At 50.2% G+C, this 18387-nt stretch overlaps 1 protein-coding gene across 4 annotated transcripts in view; it reads right to left on the reverse strand.

Annotated features, from left to right (window-relative positions):
* TPP2 (tripeptidyl peptidase 2) overlaps positions 1-17741 on the reverse strand; it is a 201391-nt gene extending 183650 nt beyond the window's left edge. For 2 of the 4 annotated variants that reach the window (XM_078778531.1, XM_078778533.1), the window contains exons 1-3: positions 17457-17723; positions 8552-8680; positions 2282-2377 (exon numbers count right to left, since the gene is read on the reverse strand). In XM_078778531.1, the coding sequence (XP_078634657.1) occupies positions 2282-2377; positions 8552-8680; positions 17457-17624 (393 nt within the window). In that variant the 5' untranslated portion in view covers positions 17625-17723. Of the gene's footprint in view, positions 1-2281; positions 2378-8551; positions 8681-17456 lie in introns of all 4 variants that reach the window. The other 2 variants (XM_078778530.1, XM_078778532.1) reach the window with 2 other exon arrangements.
* Between the last annotated feature and the right edge of the window lie 646 nt (positions 17742-18387).

The following is an 18387-nucleotide window of genomic DNA, read 5'->3' on the forward strand; positions in this document are numbered from 1 at the left end:
GATTATTAGTTATTTATTTTCATTATTAATCATTTATTTATTTTCTTTCTCATTTGGCCAATATCTCAGGCACCTTTTGAGCTCGGAAGCTAATATTTGGACATTAGCCTGGTGTTGGCTGTGCGGTTAAGGTGCCGGCTTGGGATCCTAGGATCCTGGGTTCGAATCCCGGTCAATCGCTAAATTAACACCAGGGGGGTTGACTCAGCCTGTCATCCTTCCGAGGTCGGCAAATTGAGTACCAGCTTGCTGGGATGAATGATCCCGGTGTGTACCCCGATTTAGAATAGGTACCCCGTATCCCTGCGCATCGTAAGAGGCGACTAAGGGTTGGCGCCAGGAAGGGCATCCGGCCATAAAAACATTGCCTCAAATAGGGAACCATGATTGTAATGGAACCCGCAAGGCTAACCCCTACTCTAGCAGGGAAAATGGCCTTAAAACGATCATTCATTCATTCATTCTTTCTCATTTGGCCAATATCGCAGGCACCTTTTGAGCTTGGATGCTAATATTCGGACATTAGTGACCAAGTGATGTGGCTAACAAGGATATTTTTGATTTATTGATTAATCAATTAATCAAGTAATTATTTAATTATTAGATTAATTACTAAAAAAAAATAAAAAATTCAGTTAGATTCTGATGAAATGGTGGTGGTTTATGTGTTCTGTGACCGAATTGATTAATAATTTAATTTTTTAATGATTATTATTTTTTTTTTTTCATTATTAATCATTTATTTATTTTCTTTCTCATTTGGCCAACATCTCAGGCACCTTTTGAGCTGGGAAGCTAATATTTGGACATGACAATGACCAAGAGATGTGGCTATCAAGGATATTTTTGATTTATTGATTAATCATTTAATCGATTAATTATTTATTGATTAATTGATTAATTATTGATTGATTAATCAATTCATTATTTAATTTTTTATTAATGACTTATTTAATTAAATTTCTTAAAGATACATCTTCGGATGAAGCACTAGTGGTTTAGTTATGCTATTAGCCAATTGATTAAGAAAATATTTTGTGATAATCTTTTATTGATTTTAATTATACAATTAATCAATCAATTAGTGTACACCTACCCCTCCCAAAGCAGCCTCTATGAGCTGCACTGCGGTATTGCCGGGCGCTGGAAGGCGCCCCGGCAATGCCGCGCTGTAGGATATTTAATTATTTGGCATGGGGGCGGTGTACTTTGAATGCATCTGTACTTGTTTAAGGGTTTGTTTTTTTCTTTGATCCAATATAGCTGCCAGACCACGTGAGCGATTAAATCATAAATTTATATTCCCTGTTATAATTGTTGCATAGATCACGCTGAAGAAATTTCAAACTGATCAGACTAAGCGTGACCTGTCCCCATTAAGGCACAAATGACGTCATCGTTGGCAGCTCTTATTCCGCATATGGAGTTCTTTATAAAGAGCCACGTTTAATTTTTTTTTTTTTTCCCCAAGGAGTGGTTTTGGAGATAGAGGTAAAACATTTTACGTTTTTTCCAAGATGGAGCCTGTACCACGTGACCGATGACGTCATAATTATCATTAAAATATTCTACAGGAGGAGGCACTTCTATGGTGAAAATTTAGTGTTCATCAGACCAACAGTTGCAGAGAAAAAAAATAATACTGATCGGATCAAGTATTGTACTTGTCAAATTATGACATCATAATTAAGGTACCGATTACACCATGAACATATCTTATTCCCTATGGGGAGTACTTGACAATGAGCCACGTTTCAAATTTTTCCATTGAGCGGTTGTGGAGATAGAGGTGTAACGTTTTTCCAAGATGGCGTCTGTACCACGTAACTTATGATGTCATAATTATGAATAAAATTTTCTTCAGGGGAAGGCACTGAAGAAAATTCCTTCAGTGCCTTACCCCCTAATAAAATTCATGCCAATTTCGTGAAAAATTCGTGTAAAATTTAGTGTCAATCTGACCAACGGTTGCCGAGAAAATGAATTTTTTAAATGCAGACACGCACGCTTCACAGACATGCACGCCACCGAATACCTAACCCTGCTTTCCGCTTCGCGAGCGCAGGGTATTGGAGCAAGGCACACAAGACTTATTCGGGCTCGGTGATCAAAGGTAAAACTTAAACTGGCTATCCCAAGCACAACCATATAAAACATGTAACATTCAAACCCTCACCCATCCTCCCCTCTCACTAAAAAGTACAACAAGCTCCCTCATGACATCAATACGACTATGGTGAACTTTACAATTACCATGCATTGTCATTTGAAAGGTACAAACCTGTATTCTTTCTTTAAGTGCCTTGGGGAACAGTTCGTACGCATTCTTCATACCGATGTGAAATTTACCTGAAGGATTTTCCCAAGATAGAGGTATCTAAAGTAGGGCAAATGAAGTTCACCGATTAATTATGAAACTGTCGCTGAAAGCAGTTCCACAACCACTGGAAAGGATGCAAAATGAAAGAAAAGAAAGGCAAGACAAGGAATAACCTACAAAACTCGGCACCATGTACGTATATGTTGTATATGTACAGATTGAACTCCCCCAAGTTGAGAAAGCAGAACGGCACAGATCGAGTCCCATCACAGCACTTCCTGCATGATCGGTTAGCAACGACTGTCGTTGGTCATACAATATATACAAGAGAAAATTAATTTGAATGAAGACAAACGATTTGACAACCCTTACAACTCAAATTAAATTGTACATACTGTACTACTAAGTTAGTGGCTTTCTTTCAAAAGGATATTAACTCAGATGCAGGCGTCAAAAATCCTACACATACGCAGCCATTGGGCCGAGGAGGCCCAACGGATGTGTGATGAAAGATGAGAAGATTCGGTTGTGGGGGATGATACTTGAGGAGTTTATATATAATGGAATGTAGTGAAGGAAGGAGGGGAAGTTTGCTTCATTTCTGTATTCTGTGAGCAGACACTTGAGTAAGGTATGATGGGGAATGTTAATGGTCACGTGCTTGCTTATAGATGAGTTGGGAATGCTATTTCATGTGGAGATAGATTTCAATAAAGCCTCACATCTGAAAACGAGGTCACAACTTGATTTCATAACAATTTATTGATTTATCTATCTATCTCGAATTTATCTATCTCGACACTCGGATGCCATGGACAAGCTTCTCAAACCGGAGAGGTTCGATGGAGATCCCAATGCTAGCAATGCCGGGCGCCACTTGACGCACTGGTTACGATCCTTAGAACTTCACATGCAAGCCGTGCCCGAAGCCACTGACCTACAGAAGTTGAATGCCCTCATTTGCAACGTGTCCAGCAATGTCTATGACTATTTCTCCCACTGTGAAACCTATGCCTATTTTGTAAGGGCCCTGCAAGGACTCTATGTAAAACCTCGAAGCACTATTTACGCACTACATCTGCTCGCTACGCGCCGGCAAGTGCCGATTGAGAATTTGGAGCAGTATACGCAGGAGATACGACAACTCAGCAAGGACTGCGGAGTGCAGGATCGGATGGCCATCGATGATATAATGCAAGATGCTTTCATTACTGGTCTCCTATCGTCTGCCATCTGTCAGCGGCTGCTAAAGAACGAGGCTATGACCTTTCAGGCTGCGTACGAACAGGCCCGGGTTCGGCAGCTGGCCCAGGCTCGATCTGAGACATACGGATGACCATATCTGACGGCGAGCGCTGCTACCACCGAGAAACGCTCAGACGCGGTGTCCGTCGCTGGGTCAGGTTGTCCGCCGCACACCGCTTGCCAGGATTTTCTTGACGAGAGTCCGGACGCCGAGGATAGCGGCTCGGTTACCACGGCGGCCATGAATCCTGCTGTGATGACAGGCAAATGTTTATTTTGCGGAAATTGCAGACATCCTAGGAGCCGATGCACGGCTCGGGATGCGCTGTGTAACAGCTGTGGGAAGAAAGGACATTTTGCTAGTCTGTCGATCAACTAAGGCCAGACGAACGACGCTCGCGGGCACGAGCGCCTCGAGGACGGCTCCTGAGGTTGTGCTTCGCGGCCTGGTGAGGGCTGTGATTCCTGTGATGATCAACGGAGAAGCAGCTGATGCTCTGATCGACACTGGGAGCAGTGAAAGTTATGTCAGCCAGGATCTTGTTCGCAGACACGGCTGGCCCACTGTTCCTGCTACTCAACGAGTGTACATGGCCTCTGGGGCTCTATGGCAAAGCTCCAAAGGATTCTGTGTTGTGAACTTGGTAGCTAATGAGATACTGTACTCGGATATTAAGATGATGGTGTTGCCGAATCTGTGCTCCAACGTTCTTCTTGGTCATGACTTTTTGAATCAGCATGGGCGTTTAGAGATGCGATTCAATAGTGAACAACCCACTAAAACCTTCTCGGTATGCAGCTTGACGGAGATGTCGATTGAGCCACCCCCACTGTTTCCGTGCCCGACACCTAATTGTCGCCCTACAACTGTGAAGTCGAGGCGATATTTGCACCCAGATGCACAATATATTGCTGACGAGACCAAGCGGCTGCTAAGCGAGGGTATAATCGAACCTAGCAATTCGCCCTGGAGGGCTCAAGTGCTCGTCGTCAATAATCCTAATCACCAGAAGCATATGGTCATTGACTATTCGCAGACGATCAATCACTTTACCCAACTTGACGCCTACCCGCTTCCCAAGATGGATAACATGGTCAGAGAAGTATCTACCGACAGGGTATTTATCACCTTGGACTTCCGAAGTGCTTATCACCAGATACCTATCCGGGAGAATGATCGTCCTTACACCGCTTTCACCAGATACCTATCCGGGAGAATGATCGTCCTTACACCGCTTTCAAATATGGTCAGCAGTTGTATCAAATTCGTATAAACCCCTTCGGGGTCACAAACGGAGTTGCACGTTTCCAACGGGTAATGGATGACATTTTAACCAGAGAACAGCTGAAAGATGTTTTCGTGTATGTCGATAATGTCACAGTATGTGGCCGTGATCAGATAGACCATGATTCTAAATTACGGCGGTTTTTTGGATGTCGCGAAGAAATACAGATTGACCTTCAACGAGGGCAAGTGTCACTATTCTGTCAAAACAGTGGATCTCTTGGGGTACACCGTGACCAGAGGGGAGATACGACCTGACGCTGCTCGGCTGCAACCTCTGCTCGACATGGCCCCTCCCGCTAACCGTGCGGCATTGTGCAGAGTAATGGGATGGTTCGCCCATTATTCCAAGTGGGTTCCAGGATTTTCAGAGAAAATAAGGCCCTTGGTGGAATGTAAAATATTTCTACTGAACTTGGCCGCGAAGGCTGCATTTCAGCTACTGAAAAACGACATAGCTAATGCTGTTGTGACCTCGATCGACGAGACTATTCCTTTTATGATCGAGACAGATGCCTCCGACTGTACTAGGGTGGCTACCCTAATATCAAGCTGGAAGGCCAGTCGCTTTCTTCTCTCGAACACTATCTGTTAGTGAAAAGCGACATTCCGCTATCAAGAAAGAAGCTTACGCAATCGTAGCAGCAGACGGTGGCACCATTTCCTTCGAGGGAAACATTTTCCAGTTGATTACGGATCAGCAGTCCGTTGCGTTCATGTATGACGGACGACATCCGCAGAAGATTAAAAATGATTATTTATAATAATAATAATAATAATAAATAAATTAAAAAAAAAAAAAAAAAAAATTGCCTGCTGGCGCGTCACAATTAGCCAACTTCAGTTTCGACATTGAATACAGACTGGGACGAGATAATGTGGCTGCTGATGCGCTATCTTGACCTGTCTGTTCGGCAATGACCACCGGCCAGCTTGTGATATTCATGAATCGCTTTGTCACCCCCGGTGTGACTCGGTTGGCTCACTTCGTGCGGAGTAGGAATTTGCCTTTTTCTATAGATGACGTCCGGCATCTTTGTAAAACTTGCGTCCGTGTGCGCCGAAGTAAAACCGAGTTTTTATAAACTGCCTATGGGAACGCTGATGGGACCGCTGATTCATGCTGGACGTCCAAGGGAGCGTTTGAACATGGATTTCAAGGGTCCGTTGCCAGAGGCAGGGGCGCACCAATACATTCTTACTATCGTTGATGAGTACTCCAGATTACCGTTCGCTTTTCTGTGTGCCAACATGTCTCCGGCGATGGTGATTTGATGTTTTCGGTAATTGTTCTTACTGTTCGGATATCCTGCCTTCGTTCACTCCGACCGCGGTACAGCCTTTTCATCTTGAGAGATTAAACAGTTTCTCCAGGATCGAGGCATAGCCTCTAGCCGTACCATGGCATACATTCCTTAAGGCAATGGCCTGGTGGAACGTTATAACGGAATTATCTGGAGAGCAGTCTCCATGAGCTTGAAGTTGCGCGGTTTGCCTCCGCAACAGTAGGAGCGCATACTGCCTGATGCTCTGCACCCTATCTAATCACTGCTGTGTACAGCTACAAATGAAACTCCGCACGAACACGTTTCAATTTCAGCGACGTAGTGCTAGTGGGCAAGTGCTGCCCTATTGGTTGGCAAAGCCCGGTCCAGCTCTCCCATGAGACGCGCCGTCAGACAAAGTAAATACGAGCCAATGGTGGATCGCGTTGAAATTATAGAGGCAAATCCAGAGTACGCTCATGTTCGGCTGCCGGATGGACGTGAGACTACTGGATCAGTTCGCCATATCGCGCCTTGCGGTGAGGGATATCAGCGGGCTGTTGACAACAAGGGAGACGGAATCTCGGGTTCCCACGTCAAAACGGAGTCACAGCAAGAATCGTCCGGGGATGAAGCAATTAATGATAACGTCAAGGTTACGGAGATCCCGTCAGTGTCAGGAAGCCCTCAAAGAAAGGGGTCCGATGAGGGTGACCCTCCTTTTGCGAGTTCCGTGGACCTGGGGACTGAATGGGGTTTATCGAACCAGTTTTGGTCGATTGTGCCAACCGCCTACTCATTTTGGTTGGTAGATATCTGCATTCTGTTACATTGATTTCTTGTTTATTTGCTATTTGCTTGCTAGCTTGTTTTTTAACGGAGTGAGAATGTGATAAAATATGAAGAAGAAGATTCGGTTGTGGGGGATGATACTTGAGAAGTTGATATATAATGGAATGTAGTGTAGGAAGGAGGGGGAGTTTGCTTCATTTCTGTATTCTGTGAGCAGACACTTAAGTAAGGTATAATGGTGAATGTTAATGGTCACTTGCTTGCTTATAGATGAGTTGGGAATGCTATTTCGGCCTTTTTTTTGAAGTTCGAATGTTATTATTTTATTCGTGTTATAGGGTATGTGGAGATAGCTTTCAATAAAGCCTCATATCTGGAAACGAGGTCTCGACTTGATTTCATAACATGATTTTTTTTTTTGATTTTTTTTCTTTCATATCCTTTTTCAATCCAAGTCGATGCTCATGCATGTGTATTTGCTCAGAAAATGTGAATCATTGATCCTATTATTTGGAAGAATCCCATACAAGTAATGAATCATTTTGTTTTTTTCCAAAAATTTCCTGGTGTTGGGCTAGCGGCTAGGGTGCCGGCTTAGGATCCTAGGATCCTGGGTTCGAATCCCGGTCGATCGCTGAATTAACGCCAGGGGGGTTGACTCAGCCTGTCATCCTTCCGAGGTCGGCTAATTGAGTACCAGCTCACTGGTAATTCCCTGTTTGTCGTTAAAGGCGGCAAAAAGGGTTGGCGTCAGGAAGGGCATCCGGCCGTAAAACATTGCTTCAAAAAGGGGACCGAAAAACAACAACAACCACGGTTCCCGAAAAAGGCCAACCCCCGCTTTGCGGGGAAAAATGGCCTCTAAAGGTGGTTATATTTTTTTATATATTAAGTGAAGAATGAAGATTTTCCCACGAGCCTAAATAAAATATTTTTTTATTAATGTCACTGAATTTTGTGCAACAACATGAAAGTCGGTGAAAATGAGGCTCATTCCCAAAAAAAATTGTACAACATAGTTTTTGCAACAAAAAAAAACCGTTGTGGGCCTCCGTGGCCCAATCACTGCATCCAAGGGTTAAAATCTCAAAGATTATCATAATATTCTTAGGACACAAATACACTCTGAACATCGAGATTAAAGTTGTAACAGCCAAAACTCTTCACCTTCTTCTTCTTCTTCTTCTTTGCTACCCCAATTATTCCCACGTTCCTTGTGAGGTCAGCCAGAATGGGGGCATAGAGGATGTTTCTGGGCCAAGTCTTTCTGGAACCTTCTGACTAGATCTGATGTTCAAACATCAGGAACTTGTAGTTTATTGAGCATGCTGGCAATAACTCGCCTACCCTCTTCTCAAAAGACACCATGGGTTATTTAATGGCCACAAACAAACAATTCTGGTAGACTGATCGTCTGGCTTAATGTCCCTCCAACGGATGCATCGCACTGCCTGTGAAGCACCAGGGTGAAAGTTTATAGCTGAGATAACATTCAAACCCAGGTTAGACAGCTCAACGATGAGTGCACATAAACTAACCTGCCAGTCCATTCAAAAGGCAAAAACGGCAAAGCTATTTAAGCAAATAATCCTAACACTGCATTTCTTCCTTTTGACTAAACACACGTGTGTCATTTGTAAATACCGTAAGATCTCGGCCGGTCAATCCGACGATTTTGCCTTCACGTGCTTCTACCACAGTGCTTGTATTCACGTCTCCACTACCCGTCGTGTCCAAGATGTCCACAATCTTTGGTTTGCCATCAGATGTGATCTGTCATCAAGAAGAACAATATACATTGGGGAGCACAAGACACATCCGTTTTAGTCTACACTTTATCACAATGCAATCGTTTGTTTAGATACAACAACAAACAACAGGAACTTTAAGGCCATTTTCCCTGCTACAGCGGGGGTTAGCCTAATACGGTTAAAAACTGCTAGAGTTTACTGAAAAAAAAACTGAAAAACTGCGAGTTAACTGCTAGTTAACTGCTAGAGCAGTTAAAAACTGTTTGTTTAGTTATCAAAACAAAATGTCAAGCAAAGCTTGTGAAAGTTGAAAATTCCATGCAAATCAGAGAATATTCGCTGCCTTACCAGAATGTGTTTGGGGACAACAAAAAGAGAGGTGGTATAGGGGGAAATGCTTAAAAAAGGGTTTCAGCAAGTTCACCAAAGGGGTCAAGCCTGGTGTTGGCTTAACAGTTAACGTGGCTGCCGTAAGATCTTAGGGTCTTGAGTTTGAGCCGCTATCATGCCATTGAAATAACACCAGGTGTGTTGACTCAGGCTGCCATCTTTCCGAGGTAGGCAAAATGAGGAGCAACTTGCAGGAAAAAGGGGGAAATACATCATAGGCACAGCTGCGCTCCCAGCAATGATGCAACCAGCAGCCACAGGCTGCATACAAAATGATGATGAACGATAGGATCAAATAAAGACAATAAGCAAAGTCGTCGAAAAACAAAACACCATTTTGATCAAGAATTTTAAAAGAACGGACAAAGCTATCCACCTGCAAGGCCTGCACTGTGTTCCTATCTGGGCTAGCTCACCCGCCTCCCACCATGCTCAGCTTCATGCCATGCGTGGAATATTTTAAACCAACATTTACATGCAGACACACACAATGATATACAGTATATATATATATGTATTACATTTAAAAGAATTTAAGAGCATAACTCAGACTCCGGTTCACTCGAGTTTTTTTTGTTTGTTTGTTTGTTTTTTGTTTTGTTTTTTTTTGTACAAAAGATCGAGTCTCATGAAAGAGCTAACATTAATCACACAAAAAGTCAAACCGACACACACAAAACAAAATAAGGGGAGCGGTAGACAAGATGGGGAGAGAGGGGGAAGGAAACAAACACAACATTTGAGAGCAAGGACATCGAGAGAAATGTTGTAGGGAGAGGGCTTGGGGGAGGTGGGAGAGGTATAAAACATATGGCCACTGCAAGGACTTCCAAGAAAGAAGTTGGAATTTCAAAAAAGTGTATCTGGGGTGAATTAGCGAGGGTAGAAAAGATCAAGGTTTTGGATGGTGGAAGATAAGAGATGGTGGCGAACAGCTGTTTTAAAGACCTGGAGGTAGGAGTGGGATTGAAGGGAGTGGGGGAGTTTGTTCCAGAGGCGGGAGGAAAGGGGAATGAAAGAGTGAAGGTGAGCAGAGAGCCTAGATTTTGGGAGTTTAACCAGAAGAGGGTTGCTGGCAGATCTTGTGCCACCTGTAGGAATATTTGGGGGACAGAGCACAGAGAGAGCTGGGGGAGCAAGGCCGGAGAGGAGTCGGGAGAAGACAGAAAGACCACAAACCTGCCTGTGGTGAGTGAGTGAAAGGCCCTCGGAGTTAGCTTCATCGCAGGAGATTCCAATGATTCTGAAAGCTTTGGTTTCAACAGCGTGAAGCCGAGCAAGGTGTGAGGCAGGAGCACCGGCCCAGAGGGGGTAACAGTATTCCATTGAGCTGTGGATGAAAGCCTTGTATGTGGTGAGCTCAGGTGTGCCAAAGAAGGACTTCACACAACGGCGGATGCCCAGTTGGCGACTGGCTTTGGAGGCCAGCTTGGAAATGTGGTTTTCCCAAAAAAGATCATGGCAGATAGTGAGACCCAAAAGCTTGAGCGACAGAACTTCTTCAAGAAGATTGTTCAGAAAGTAGATGGGAGGGTTTTCCAGTCGGTCTTTTCGGAGAGACATAGTAAGAGTGTGAGATTTGTCAGGATTGAAAGACATGTTCCACTTGTTTGACCAGTCTGTGATTTTGTCCAGATCTGCAGAGAGTGAGGAGGCTGCAGACTGCCAATCTGAGGGATGAGGAATGGAGCGACAGAGAGTGGAGTCATCAGCAAAGAGATAGAGAGGATTTTCCAGAGAGTCGGAGAGATCATTGATAAAGAACAGAAAAAGCACAGGGCCCAGAACACGACCTTGGGGAACTCTAGCCAGAACAGGAAGGGGAGATGAGAGAAATTCATTCAGGGCCACACGTTGACTACGACCAGAGAGCAAATCCGCAAGCCATGCGTGGAGATTTCCATGGATACCATAGGAGATTTTGGTGAGCAGAGCTGGGTGACAGACCGTATCGAAGGCACGTGATATGTCAAGGGAGACAGCTCTGATTTCCTGTTTGGCATTGAGGACGTCCATCCATTGTTGAGACAGCAGAAGCAACATGTCCAGAGTAGAATGACCTGGTCTGAATCCAAATTGATGATCAGAGATCAAGCCATTGGAGAAGAGGCAGGATTTGATATCCGAAGCAATGATGGATTCCATGACTTTGCTGATAATTGGGAGCTGGCCGATTGGTCTGTAGTTGCAAGGATCTGTTTTTGCACCTTTTTGTGAAAAGCGGTAATGTTTGCTGATTTACAAGATGCTGGCAGATGACCTTGAGCAAAAGATAGGGTGAAAAGAACAGAGAGAGGGTGAGATGGAGCGGAAGAGCAGGATTTTAGGACCCGTCGGCTGATGCCGTCTGGTCCAGTTGCAGAATCAGTCGAGGATGCAGTTGCAGAGTCGAGGTTTGACAAGAACTTCTCCACCTTGTCAGGAGAGAAGGACACAGAGTCCAGGAGCAGTTGGGTTCGACTGGGTAAGGTGGGAAGAGAGAGATGGGTTTGGGACACAAGATTTTGAGGCAAAGACATAGTTGAGGCATTCGGCTTTGTCATGTGTGGTGTCCTGTGTGGCCATTTGAGGTAAGGGAGGGGATTGGAGGGGGAACAAATACCAGAAATGGATTTGACCAGACACCACCAGGATTTGGAGGAAGGAGACAGGTTTGAGAGTTCATTCTTGAGTGTGGAGAGACAGTGCTTCCTGGCACTCCTGAGGGTAGACACACACTTGTTCCGAGCTTGGTGGAAGGAACTGAGATTGCCTTCAGTTGGATTTGCCTTCCAAGAGGCAAAGGCAAGTTGTTTCAGGGCAACTGCCTCACCACAAGATTCAGTGTACCAAGGACGGGAGGAATGGTAAGACAACTGAAGACGAGATGGGATAAATCTGTGCATGAGATAGAGCAGTTTGCTTTGGAAGAATTCCCAGGAAGAAATGATGTCAGAGGCAGTAGAGATGGGAGACCAGTCCAGATGCGAGAGTAGCGAGAGTAGAGGGAGTAGAGAGAGTAGAGAGAGATGAGAGAGTAGGGAGAGTAGGGAGAGTAGAGAGTGGAGAGAGTGGAGAGAGTGGAGAGAGTGGAGAGAGTGGAGAGAGTGGAGAGAGATAAAGAGAGAGTAGGGAGAGTCGAGAGAGTAGGGAGAGTAGGGAGAGTAGGGAGAGTAGAGGGAGTGGAGGGAGTAGAGGGAGTAGAGGGAGTAGAGAGGGAGTAGAGAGTGGAGAGAGACAGAGGAGAGAGACAGAGGAGAGAGACAGAGGAGAGAGACAGAGGAGAGAGGGGTGAGAAAAGAGAGAGGGGTGAGAGGTGAGAGGTGAGAGAGGGGTGAGAGGTGAGAGGTGAGAGAGGGGTGAGAGGAGTGAGAGGGGTGAGAGGGGTGAGAGGGGTGAGAGGTGAGAGGGGTGAGAGGTGAGAGAGGGGTGAGAGGTGAGAGAGGGGTGAGAGGTGAGCGAGGAGTGAGAGGTGAGAGACGGGTGAGAGGTGAGAGAGGGGTGAGAGGTGAGAGAGGGGTGAGAGGTGAGAGAGGGGTGAGAGGGGTGAGAGGTGAGAGGTGAGAGAGGGGTGAGAGGTGAGAGAGGGGTGAGAGGTGAGAGAGGGGTGAGAGGGGTGAGAGGTGAGAGGTGAGGGGTGAGAGGTGAGAGAGGGGTGAGAGGTGAGAGAGGGGTGAGAGGTGAGAGAGGGGTGAGAGGTGAGAGACGGGTGAGAGGTGAGATAGGGGTGAGAGGTGAGATAGGGGTGAGAGGTGAGAGAAGGGTGAGAGGTGAGAGAAGGGTGAGAGGTGAGAGAGAGGAGTGAGAGGTGAGAGAGAGGAGTGAGGTGAGATAGGGGAGAGCAGAGAGAGAGAGAGAGGAGTGAGGTGAGAGAGAGGAGTGAGGTGAGAGAGAGGAGTGAGGTGAGATAGGGGAGAGAGAGGAGAGGTGAGAGAGAGGGGTGAGTTGCGGTGAGGTGAGAGAGAGGAGTGAGGTGAGAGAGAGAGAGGGGAGACAGGAGAGATGGGAGATAGAGGAGTGAGAGGGTCAGGGGTGGGAGGCTGAAGGGTGGGAGGCTCAGGGGTGGAGGGGGTGGGAGGCTCAGGGGTGGAGGGGGTGGGAGGGTCAGGGGTGGAGGGTCAGGGGTGGAGGGTGGGAGGGTCAGGGGTGGAGGGGCGGGAGGGTCAGGGGTGGAGGGGCGGGAGGTTCAGGGGTGGGTGGGATCAGGGGTGGAGGAGGTATAGGAGGGTCAGGGGTGGGTGGGGTCATGGGTGGAGGTGGGATGGGAGGGTCAGAGGTGGGTGGGGTCAGGGGTGGAGGAGGTATGGGAGGGATGGGAGGGTCAGAGGTGGAGGTGGTATGGGAGGGTCAGTGGTGGATGTAGGATGGGAGGGTCGAGGGTGGATGTGGGATGGGAGGGTCAAGGGTGGATGTGGGATGGGAGGGTCAGGGGTAGATGTGGGATGGGAGGGTCAGGGGTGGATGTGGGATGAGAGGGTCAGGGGTGGATGTGGGATGAGAGGGTCAGGGGTGGATGTGGGTGGGTGGGATGGGATTGTCAGGGGTGGGTGGGTGGGATGGGATTGTCAGGGGTGGGTGGGTGGGATGGGATTGTCAGGGGTGGGTGGGTGGGATGGGATTGTCAGGGGTGGGTGGGTGGGATGGGATTGTCAGGGGTGGGTGGGTGGGATGGGATTGTCAGGGGTGGGTGGGTGGGATGGGAGGGTCAGGGGTGGGGGTGGGATGGGAGCGTCAGGGATGGGAGGGTCAGGGGTGGGTGGGTGGGATGGGAGGGTCAGGGGTGGGTGGGTGGGATTGGAGGGTCAGGGGTGGGTGGGTGGGATTGGAGGGTCAGGGGTGGGTGGGTGGGATTGGAGGGTCAGGGGTGGGTGGGTGGGATTGGAGGGTCAGGGGTGGGTGGGTGGGATTGGAGGGTCAGGGGTGGGTGGGTGGGATTGGAGGGTCAGGGGTGGTGGGTGGATTGGAGGGTCAGGGGTGGGTGGGTGGGATTGGAGGGTCAGGGGTGGGTGGGTGGGATTGGAGGGTCAGGGGTGGGTGGGTGGGATTGGAGGGTCAGGGTGGGTGGGTGGGATGGAGGGTCAGGGGTGGGTGGGTGGGATTGGAGGGTCAGGGGTGGGTGGGTGGGATTGGAGGGTCAGGGGTGGGTGGGTGGATTGGAGGGTCAGGGGTGGGTGGGTGGGATTGGAGGGTCAGGGGTGGGTGGGTGGGATTGGAGGGTCAGGGGTGGGTGGGTGGGATTGGAGGGTCAGGGGTGGGTGGGTGGGATTGGAGGGTCAGGGGTGGGTGGTGGGATTGGAGGGTCAGGGTGGGTGGGTGGGATTGGAGGGTCAGGGGTGGGTGGGTGGGATTGGAGGGTCAGGGGTGGGTGGGTGGGATTGGAGGTCAGGGGGTGGGTGGGTGGGATTGGAGGGTCAGGGGTGGGTGGGTGGGATTGGAGGGTCAGGGGTGGGTGGGTGGGATTGGAGGGTCAGGGTGGGTGGGTGGGATTGGAGGGTCAGGGGTGGGTGGGTGGATTGGAGGGTCAGGGGTGGGTGGGTGGGATTGGAGGGTCAGGGGTGGGTGGGTGGGATTGGAGGGTCAGGGTGGGTGGGTGGGATTGGAGGGTCAGGGGTGGTGGGTGGGATTGGAGGGTCAGGGGGTGGGTGGGTGGGATTGGAGGGTCAGGGTGGGTGGTGGGATTGGAGGGTCAGGGGTGGGTGGGTGGATTGGAGGGTCAGGGGTGGGTGGGTGGGATTGGAGGGTCAGGGGTGGGTGGGTGGGATTGGAGGGTCAGGGGTGGGTGGGTGGGATTGGAGGGTCAGGGGTGGGTGGGTGGGATTGGAGGGTCAGGGGTGGGTGGGTGGGATTGGAGGGTCAGGGGTGGTGGGTGGGATTGGAGGGTCAGGGGTGGGTGGGTGGGATTGGAGGGTCAGGGTGGGTGGGTGGGATTGGAGGGTCAGGGGTGGGTGGTGGGATTGGAGGGTCAGGGGTGGGTGGGTGGGATTGGAGGGTCAGGGGTGGGTGGGTGGGATTGGAGGGTCAGGGGTGGGTGGGTGGGATTGGAGGGTCAGGGGTGGGTGGGTGGGATTGGAGGGTCAGGGGTGGGTGGTGGGATTGGAGGGTCAGGGGTGGGTGGGTGGGATTGGAGGGTCAGGGGTGGGTGGGTGGGATGGAGGGTCAGGGGTGGGTGGGTGGGATTGGAGGGTCAGGGGTGGGTGGGTGGGATTGGAGGGTCAGGGGTGGGTGGGTGGGATTGGAGGTCAGGGGTGGGTGGGTGGGATTGGAGGGTCAGGGGTGGGTGGGTGGGATTGGAGGGTCAGGGGTGGGTGGGTGGGATTGGAGGGGTCAGGGGTGGGTGGGTGGGATTGGAGGGTCAGGGGTGGGTGGTGGGATTGGAGGGTCAGGGGTGGGTGGGTGGGATTGGAGGGTCAGGGGTGGGTGGGTGGGATTGGAGGGTCAGGGGTGGGTGGGTGGGGATTGGAGGGTCAGGGTGGGTGGGTGGGATTGGAGGGTCAGGGGTGGGTGGGTGGGATTGGAGGTCAGGGGTGGGTGGGTGGGATTGGAGGGTCAGGGGTGGGTGGGTGGGATTGGAGGGTCAGGGGTGGGATTGGAGGGTCAGGGGTGGGATTGGAGGGTCAGGGGTGGGATTGGAGGGTCAGGGGTGGGTGGGTGGGATTGGAGGGTCAGGGGTGGGATTGGAGGGTCAGGGGTGGGATTGGAGGGTCAGGGGTGGGATTGGAGGGTCAGGGGTGGGATTGGAGGGTCAGGGGTGGGTGGGTGGGATTGGAGAGTCAGGGGTGGGTGGGTGGGATTGGAGGGTCAGGGGTGGGTGGGTGGGATTGGAGGGTCAGGGGTGGGTGGGTGGGATTGGAGGGTCAGGGGTGGGTGGGTGGGATTGGAGGGTCAGGGGTGGGTGGGTGGGATTGGAGGGTCAGGGGTGGGTGGGTGGGATTGGAGGGTCAGGGGTGGGTGGGTGGGATTGGAGGGTCAGGGGTGGGTGGGTGGGATTGGAGGGTCAGGGGTGGGTGGGTGGGATTGGAGGGTCAGGGGTGGGTGGGTGGGATTGGAGGGTCAGGGGTGGGTGGGTGGGATTGGAGGGTCAGGGGTGGGTGGGTGGGATTGGAGGGTCAGGGGTGGGTGGGTGGGATTGGAGGGTCAGGGGTGGGTGGGTGGGATTGGAGGGTCAGGGGTGGGTGGGTGGTATTGGAGGGTCAGGGGTGGGTGGGTGGTATTGGAGGGTCAGGGGTGGGTGGGTGGTATTGGAGGGTCAGGGGTGGGTGGGTGGTATTGGAGGGTCAGGGTGGGTGGGTGGGATTGGAGGGTCAGGGGTGGGTGGGTGGGATTGGAGGGTCAGGGGTGGGTGGGTGGGATTGGAGGGTCAGGGGTGGGTGGGTGGGATTGGAGGGTCAGGGGTGGGTGGTGGGATTGGAGGGTCAGGGGTGGGTGGGTGGGATTGGAGGGTCAGGGGTGGGTGGGTGGGATTGGAGGGTCAGGGGTGGGTGGGTGGGATTGGAGGGTCAGGGGTGGGTGGGTGGGATTGGAGGGTCAGGGGTGGGTGGGTGGGTGGGATTGGAGGGTCAGGGGTGGGTGGGTGGGTGGGATTGGAGGGTCAGGGGTGGGTGGGTGGGTGGGATTGGAGGGTCAGGGGTGGGTGGGTGGGTGGGATTGGAGGGTCAGGGGTGGGTGGGTGGGATTGGAGGGTCAGGGGTGGGTGGGTGGGATTGGAGGGTCAGGGGTGGGTGGGTGGGATTGGAGGGTCAGGGGTGGGTGGGTGGGATTGGAGGGTCAGGGGTGGGTGGGTGGGATTGGAGGGTCAGGGGTGGGTGGGTGGGATTGGAGGGTCAGGGGTGGGTGGGTGGGATTGGAGGGTCAGGGGTGGGTGGGTGGGATTGGAGGGTCAGGGGTGGGTGGGTGGGATTGGAGGGTCAGGGGTGGGTGGGTGGGATTGGAGGGTCAGGGGTGGGTGGGTGGGATTGGAGGGTCAGGGGTGGGTGGGTGGGATTGGAGGGTCAGGGGTGGGTGGGTGGGATTGGAGGGTCAGGGGTGGGTGGGTGGGATTGGAGGGTCAGGGGTGGGTGGGTGGGATTGGAGGGTCAGGGGTGGGTGGGTGGGGCCGTCGGGGAAAAAGCCCTTAGCTCTGAAATGATCTAATGTTAGTATTAGTGTTGGTATTAGTGTTCGTGTTTAGTATTAGTCATAGGACAAAATTCAAGTGGGGACAGCCCTCCCCTCCCACCAAACATCGTTACTCCCGTGCTGAACATACACCGCCTCAAAATTCCACGATATTCATTCATACTGGAAATCAATGAATACATCATCATCATCATCATCATCATCATCATCATCATATCGATATCGATCGGACAAATCGAGCTTGAAAACATCGTGAGAGCTACATTTGACGGATAAAACAGGTAGGCAGTCATCATGAGGCTGAGCCCGCTCACCTGTAAACCAGGTGCCGCGGGGTCCACACCCGTGTCCAAGACAGCGAGCAGAACACCTCGGCCGTCCCGCTCCGGGAAACGAGCAAGGAACGCCGCAGCGCCGGTCTCCCTCTTGGGCAGCAAGCCGTGGAAAGGGAAATCGTTAACCGGCTGTGTAAACGCTGCCATATTGTTCGTTACCCTTCGCAGGTAAGCGACTCATTAACCGCTCGATAACAATGGGCGCTGCACACGCCGCTACAGTACGCTCACACTGTCAACCGTGTCCGTGCCGTGCCGTGCCGTGCGGCACTCTGGGGGAAAAGTACATACCGCTTCTTCCTCTTCAGTTTTAATGCATTTCTTCTTCTTCTTCTTCTTCTTCTTTGGAAGGAATGATCATTTTCAGAGCCGCGAGGATCTATATACGCCACTCATTCAATTTTGAACATGCCATCCAATCCAAGGAGTTGATTTTATAGGGATTTCCCATTCTCTTTGAAGAAACTTAGCAAATCCATAGCAAATCGGGGGACGGTTTAACAAACATGATTCACGGCAGATCCGACACTTATAAATCCCCATCTCTCAAATTGTCGGCAGGCCAACCCCAGGAAATATGATTTAAAAAACTTTTGATGGCATTTTTTGTTCAAAGCTGACAACCGGGCTAGAAAGTATCAGTATGGTCCAGGCTTTCAGAAACACCCGGTTGCCAAAATGAGATTTGACCTTGAAGGTCAAATTCGGGGGGTCAAAGGTCAAAAGAGGTCAAATTTTCAAAAAAAATTATTTTGTCTTGTCCTTTCATATTACATCGAGTTTGGTATGAAGACATCTTCGAAAATAAATGCCAAATTCTCAATAATGTGTTGCTTTTTGTGTTATTATATAACACTCGCATAACCATTCTTTAATGATGCTTCTCCTTTTATTTTTCAGGTTCCAAAAA

This window comes from Myxine glutinosa, chromosome 5, assembly GCF_964187855.1.
Source record: "Myxine glutinosa chromosome 5, kmMyxGlut1.1, whole genome shotgun sequence".
In the NCBI taxonomy this organism is placed as follows: domain Eukaryota; kingdom Metazoa; phylum Chordata; class Myxini; order Myxiniformes; family Myxinidae; genus Myxine; species Myxine glutinosa.